The 7628-nt window shown below is 40.4% G+C and overlaps 1 protein-coding gene across 1 annotated transcript in view; it reads right to left on the bottom strand.

Annotated features, from left to right (window-relative positions):
- ASNS (asparagine synthetase (glutamine-hydrolyzing)) overlaps positions 1-6745 on the bottom strand; it is a 14077-nt gene extending 7332 nt beyond the window's left edge. The window contains exons 1-4 of the mRNA XM_010180125.1: positions 6463-6745; positions 3231-3468; positions 1574-1759; positions 1165-1266 (exon numbers count right to left, since the gene is read on the bottom strand). Of these exons, the coding sequence (XP_010178427.1) occupies positions 1165-1266; positions 1574-1759; positions 3231-3468; positions 6463-6711 (775 nt within the window). The 5' untranslated portion in view covers positions 6712-6745. The remainder of the gene's footprint in view (positions 1-1164; positions 1267-1573; positions 1760-3230; positions 3469-6462) is intronic.
- Between the last annotated feature and the right edge of the window lie 883 nt (positions 6746-7628).

Genomic DNA, 7628 nt, shown 5'->3' with positions numbered 1-7628 from the left:
TTGAAACGTGTTTCACACATTTTGAGAGGAATTAATTTTTCACTAATGACATTCTTTTTTTTAATCCTCTTGTTTCTCAGAGGAGGAGAGTGGAAGGACTTGAACAGTTTGGAAAACAAACAAACAAACAAACCCAAAAACTAAACCAAGAGATGCACAAGGTGCACAGATGTACTGTGAGACTCTACCTTCTTATTCTCATGAGCTAGCTCTGCTAATCCTTGACTAGATCTACTTGCTGCTCCTCTTTGAAGTACTGAACAAAATACAGTACCTGTTCTTTCACACCTGCCTGCAGTTCTGACATGCATGAGACAAAATTCTCTCCTCTTAGTTTCCTATAGTCTGCGTGTGTTTTTTCTGTTGAGTGCAATAGCATCCATTTCCACCCTTTTTCCCCTTGTGGGCACGCTACCCTGTAGAAAAAAATCTCCTCCTGTAGAAATTATATGCAGAGTCTGACAAAAAGGAGAACATAGAAATCAAACTGAGGGCTTAGGATGCGGAAATCAGGGAAGTCAAAACATGAGTTTCCACTGTGAAGTTGCAGAACTCCCTCCGTGATTGGAAACAAACACACTTCTCCAACTGTGATGCTTCTGCATACTCAAAATTGTGAAGCACTGAGATACTCTGGTATTATACCAGCACGAGCACTTAGTTTTGCTGCTAATGCAGTCTGTATGTGCATATGACCACCCTCTAATTTGATATCTGAAATTTGGGGTTTGAACAGGCTTTTTACTGAGGCTAGCATCTTCCAACTGTGTATCTCCCTGTTTCATTTACCTCCCTCCTACTTTTTATGATGCCACAGTAAGGAAAAGGTCCAACAGTATCTCCTAGTCAGTTCTCTCTCATTCAAATGCACATTTAATATGTTTCATGATAAAGGAGTGTAATTACTGATGCTCAGTGCATGCTGAACAACTCTAACCACAAGTACAAAGTGCTACAAAAACACAGTAAATAAGATGTCGGTCCCATGGCTATAAAGCCATTATCACAAACTAACAAGTTCTCTGTTCTCTGCTCTGCAAAGCAAAAGAGGATTCAAATCAGTTCAGGTACATCACAGCAGAACAGTCAGTATACTTTCCTTTAACTAGCAGAGGATGGGAGATAGAGAGAGAAGACATAAGAACTGTGATACTCTCCACTTACCTGACAACAGACAACCAATCCTTCTGTGAGCCATCAAACGTTTCCTAACAGCATTTTCAAACAGAATACGGATGTTGCTTTTCACTGTTTCAAGATCAAAGCCTGTTCAGAAAAGAAAGAAGAGGAAAAAGAATCCAAGAAGTGTTACTTAGATTTTGCCAGATTACATTATTAGGAAATAAAGATATTTGTTTGAATTTCCTTTGATAATGAAGGCATGCAAGTTCATCTTTGTACATGACTGCCTATAAAAACTATTCTCAAGTCCCTACATTATAAAGGTTCTTCCAGGTTTGTTTGACTTTTTTAATGGCACTTTTTAAAATCAATCAGTGCAAATTTTATACTCAAAGATTATAATTTTTTCACCTTCTAATCCGAGTAAGTAGCAAATGCTTTGCTGTACTACCTGAAGGCAGAGTTTCCACTGTATCACATACAGCATGGAGTTTTTCATCTTTATAGCTATGAAATTTTACTAATTCCACTGATGCAACCTTGCCAGAGGGCTTTAAATCCAATACTTCATAATGACCCGGGAGAAACGGTTCCACTTTAGGACACAAGGATGTTGAATGCTTTAAGTTGGTAAGTCCTACAGATAAAATGGGAAAAAAAGTCAGATTTTTAACCTAGGATGGTTAAGTTATACCTCACTCAACAGCTTCTGTACTAAAACTATACACAAATATTTTCTCAAAATCCTAAATTTAGTATTAAAAAAATACCATTTTGAGTCATAGTCTACCCTGGCTAGAGCGTGATTCAGGTTCTGGCAGGTTGCATACATAGATCTGAGCCATCTCAAGCTGAGGCATATAGCAGAGAAAGGAAGCAAGCAAGTTTTACTAATTGGTACAAAGCAATTTATTACTGAGTATTAAGAAAAGCACTTCTCTAATTGACTACCTGATGTCGAGGTCAAGGTGTAATATGCTAATGAGAATTCAAATGACAGTTAATAACTGTTTTGTGTCTAAAATTAAGTGTAGTCAAGCTAACAAGGGGTTTGTAATAAAACTGCATCACTGAAGTGATTGCTTAATTGACACTGATTTAGTGATTTCATAACTCATCAGCTGCAGGCTGATCTATGCCACTGCTTATGAACACCAAGAATCAGACCTGCAGCCAAACCTCATTTCCATTGCTCTTGAGAAAGATGACGTTTTCTACCTGCTGGTCACCTGGATGCCCCTTTAGGGACCCCACAAAAGAGATACTGAATTGCTGTTAGGGAGGGACTGGTAATCCTCTGTTACGGTTATGGGACACAGTCCTCAAAATATTCAGTTCTCTCCTTTCTTCCCAAGAAGAAGAGATGGTACAGCTCTGGTACCACTTAGTACTGCTATTAGAGGAGTCAACATGCATTGGAGTCTGATAATAAAATTGATACATAGTAAAGAGAACACAAGTAATCATGACAGTAAATTTTAGCCAAAGTGCATTTTAGGCAATAAACTCCCTTTTGGGACTGTTTGGATTTGTTTATGCAAGAGTCAGGACTAGAAATAATTACTTAAAAAAAAAAAAGTAAGTAGCAGATGTGTCAACTCAAAGGTAAGAAAATTGTCAACAAATAAAGTAAGCAGTGTCACTAGAAAATTACCAATGCTGCAGAAAATTTCAGTAGGGCTTTAAAATTCTTGGCTTTTACAGATTAGCAGTTCTTGCAGCACTATTTCCCTGTTCAGAGAGCATCAGGAAAATTCCAATATCATTTATCATAGATTAAATCTAGCCTAGCTCTATAGACTACATTTAACTTTGGAGTAACATAAAACATCTTGGGCACAATACTGCTATGATTCCAGAACACAAAGAATTATAAAATTAAATAAGCACATTATTTTAGAGCTATTAAGGACAATTAAACATCTTAAGATGTTTACTGTCTGTGGGTTTTGTTTTAATGATACGTAGTTCTTAGACTACTAGAGTTCATTTATTACTGAACTTACAGCTCATTTTCTCTTCACACTTAGAAGAAAAGCCTGACAAAGAAGTTTGTCTCTGACAACAATACCCAAGATTATTTAGGCAGTAAACACAACTGGTTTTACCTTTTGCCTCAGAACAGACACCCAAAAATCCATCATCAGTCAGCACCTTAAACAGTGGTCTGACTCCATAGGTATCTCTTGCCAGAAACACTTTTCTGTTTGCAGTGTCCAGAAGGATGAAAGCAAATACGCCATCTAGCATGGACGCTGTTTGCTCTATTCCTCCTCTGTTGTAAAGATGAAGGATAACCTCACCATCCACTAGTGTTTGATATTCAAATCCAAACTGCTTCTGTAACTAAGAAAAAATATGAAGAAAAACATGAATAAGCATTTTCAAACATTGACTGCTTATTAATTAAACAAATAACACCACTCATGTAATTGTTTAATAAGAAAAGGAAGATTTTTTTTTTTAGATCACAGTTAAAATGTTATATAAACACCTCTACCAAAGATGGAAATTACAGTTTTGTGTGCAAAATATTACCTTAGATAATCTCTCAGACAATGCAGACTGACTCTGCAGTCTTAAACTATTCACATTCTGGCAAGTTTTCAGGGATATATTTATATCTGAGGATGGCAGACTCCACGACCCTGGTCTTCAGAAGCACCAGCCTCCCCATCTCCCACAGACAAATGGCAGAAACAGGCAAACACTGCTAAAAATCCAACTCAAAACAGGACCAGAAACAAAGGCATCATTTCCTGTAGCCTAAAGTTACTTGGTGCTACTTTCTTACTGGAGAATAATGACATTTATGTAAGCCTCCTCCACCCCAAAAAACAGACGCTGGTAACATCTCTGCAGGGAAAAGTATTTCAGCAATAATCTTTTGTTTACTTATGCAGTCACTGCAATTCCTCAGTGAGTTTTTTTTATGCGCAGAGAATTTCCTGCTGCCTAATCTTCCTTCATCCCTCAAACCAACGTTTTCACTCTGCCTGTGCAGATGGAGTGGAGGAGGAAGGAATTAGCTGTCAGACTTAAGTCAGACCAAATATTCTTCATGTTACTGTGGTACCACTCTGAAACTCCTTTCAATATCTACCAGATGGGGGAAAGAGGAGCTTTCAATAAAACACTAAAAAGTCAAGAAACCCCACAAAAGCAATGCTTTATCATTTTAACTTCAATTATTTGGTCTTAATTGTTATTTATGGGGCAGTGTCTTGGATCAAATTGAGCCAATATTAAAATAACTCAGTCACTGCCCTAAACAAAATGCCTGTTTCACCAGTGAACCTTCCTAGGTAGGTTTCAGCCACAAGCCTGAAAGAAAAATCTCTTTATAAAGAAAGAGGGTACATAATGTAGTGAGAACAACCAAACAAATTCCTGCCAAGAGCAGTGCAAGCTTTCCAGAATTAAATTCCCCTTGGGACTGTGTGTGTAGCACGACAGAGTAATTCTTACTTTTTTCTACAGCAGAAAAACCACAATGCAAGACACAGCAAGCATTATAGCCTGTTGGTACAACACACTTCACATGGACTGCAGGGCAAAGTGTATCGCACATTTCAAACAGCCCAAAACTTAAAGACTGGTGGGGAGCAAAACCAAAACAACTCCTTCCTATTTGTTCAAATGTCCAATGACGTTACTGATGTCACTGACAGCAGCCCAACTCTGACTTCAAAGAAGCGATTTTAGAAGTACTAAGACATCTCAGATTACTCATGTGTTTCTGATACTACCACGCTCAGTTTGATTCATTTTAAGCACGCAGTTTCAGCACAATTCAGAAGCACTCACAATTCTATGCTGCGTTATACCCTAAATTTAGATTATCTGAATCACTTCGCTCTACACGTAGCACAGGCAACGTGCACATCTCAGCACAGGGACTGAGGCGCACAGATGATGTTCAGAAGCAGTAGTGCACCCATCAGGGACATTCAGACACTTTAGGAAGTAAGTTACTGCTTGTTTTGTGCACAGGAGACTTGCCTAGGTGGCTCTCAAAAACCCCCCAGAATCATTTGCCTTAAGCTGCAGACACCCAAAGACTTTGGTGGCCTACTGGAAACATCTCCCTAGTGTTTGCTGCTTGTATATAAATACATATACATATACCTACATGCTACACATTAATAAAAGTGACACATCCCATCTGGATTGATACGCAGAAATAAAAATGCAATATCCGACAGCTTGGAGAATGACCCAAAATAACTGAAGAGCAAGACAATCTAAAAGCATTTTATAGAACAGAATCATAGAATCCTTTAGGTTGGAAAGGCCTTTAGGATCATCAAGTCCAACCATTAACCTATCACTGCCAAGTCCACCACTAAACTATGCTCTTAAGTGCCACATCTACCCATCTTTCAAACACCTCCAGGGATGGTGACTCCACCACTTCCCCAGGCAATCTGTTCTAAGGCTTGACAACCCTTTGGGCGAAAGAATCTTTCCTAATATCCAATGTAAACCTCCCCTGGTGCAACTTGAGGCCATTTCCTCTCATCCCATTGCTTGTTACTTTGGGAGAAGAGACCAACCCCCACCTTGCTACAACCTCCTTTCAGGTAGTTGTTGAGGGTGATAAGGTCTACTCTCAGCCTTCTTCTCTCCAGGCTAAAGAACTACACTTTCCTCAGCCTCTCCTCATAAGACTTGGTCTCCAGACCCTTCACCAGCTTTGTTGCCATTCTCTGAACAGACTCCAGCACCTCAATGTCTTTCTTGTAGTGAGGGGCCCGAAACTGAACACATAATTCAAGGTGCAGCCTCACCAGTGCAGAGTACAGAGGGGCAATCACTTCCCTACTCCTGCTGGCCACACTATTCCTGATGCAGTCCATGATGCTCTTTGGCCTTCCTGGCCACACTGCTGGCTCAGGTTCAGCGAGCTATCAACTATTTGCATTACAAAGAGAGTGGAAGGGGAGAAAGATGCTTGGAATTCCCCTCCCCAAGAGATAACAAAGAGTGCACCTTTATTTTAAACTGATCAAACCTGAAGATACAAATGCTTATTATCCTTCTTGTCAATTTTTCAGTCTTAAAGACTAAGTATCACAGAATCAACCTAGGTAGGTTGTAGGTCACACAGGAATGGATCCAGGCAGATTCTGAATGTCTCCAGAGAAGGAGACTCCACAACCTCTCTGGGCAGCCTATTCATAGAGGTAATGTACTTCCTTTTACATCCTAGTAATTTAATAACTTATAAAAGTTTTCTGATATTCTAGTCCACCAGGTTTTAAACATTTTCTGAATATCCACTAGGTTTGAAATTAAAAAAAAGAAAAGAAAATGCCATATGATCCCTACAACACTTACTTGTTTGAAATTGTAGATTTCTCCATTGTAACACAGCCACAGATAAGGGAATTTCTTCACCCGGATTGGCTGCATACCATATAACTGATCAACAACTGCAAGGCGGTGGAAACCAAAACAACAGTTGGTGAATCCATTGACATTCTCAAAACGAAACGCATCAGGACCTCTGTGAGCTATCTTCATGGCACTTAGACACTGGACAGAAAGGCATTCATCACTGCCAAACAAGGCCCAGATACCACACATGGTGAGGTTGTTGATCTACCCAAAAGCGGAGAACCTGTTCAACAAAAACATGAACATTATAACCAAAAGCTGACACTCAGAAAACACAATTGACAAATGTTGACTATTAATAGCTTGACTGATAAGAGAAAGCAGACTTCACTAACACGAGGTAAAACCTGGTTTGCCCAGAATATGATAAGCAACATCTGTCCGAGCAAGATATCAGGCTTAAGTTTACCTTTAGCTATACCAAGGTTGTCTATGATTTTTTATAGAGCATATATAGAAGAAAATTTTACTAGGCATCAGGTATGACCTGTTGAAACAGCATCTCAGCAAAAACATTAACTGCTTTCAGCATATAAAGGGAGGTTACAAGACAGATGCAGAGAGCCTTTCTACCAGGGCCTGTAGTGACAGGACAGTGGACAACAGTTTCAAACAGAAAGAGGGTAGGTTAGATTGGATTTCCCCAATTTTGGGGAATTTCTGAGTTGCTGGATCTATAGTTTCTGGATTCAGAGATCTTTGTAGATCTCTGAACACTAATTCCAACTAATGGTAGAAGTGGGCTGAGGCTGGGGACCTACAGGTCAAGCGATGGTGCAGGGGACCTCAGCTTCAGCCCCAAGCAACCATTAGGGTTAGGTTTCAGAGAGCCACACATCCTCAGCTCCAGGGACACCGGGGGCTGCAAAAGGCACTCCAAGGAGAGCACGGCACCGCAACGACAGTGCTCCCTCCACACCTTCCTCATCCAGACACTGATGGCGCTGGGGAGCTAAGCCTCAGCACATGGAGCAGGCTTTCCATCCAGCTAGGGCGGCTTCCGCGTCCCCCCGGTCTCCGGGGCTTTTCTAAGAGGCGACCGCATCCACCCGGGCCAATTGCCCTTCGCGCACGCCCGCTACCCCCAGGGACCCATCCACACGGCC

The sequence above is a fragment of the Mesitornis unicolor genome, unplaced genomic scaffold, assembly GCF_000695765.1.
Source record: "Mesitornis unicolor isolate BGI_N332 unplaced genomic scaffold, ASM69576v1 scaffold6400, whole genome shotgun sequence".
Classification (NCBI taxonomy): domain Eukaryota; kingdom Metazoa; phylum Chordata; class Aves; order Mesitornithiformes; family Mesitornithidae; genus Mesitornis; species Mesitornis unicolor.
Note: the sequence above shows the minus strand (reverse complement) of the source record. Positions and strands in the feature narration are given on the sequence as shown.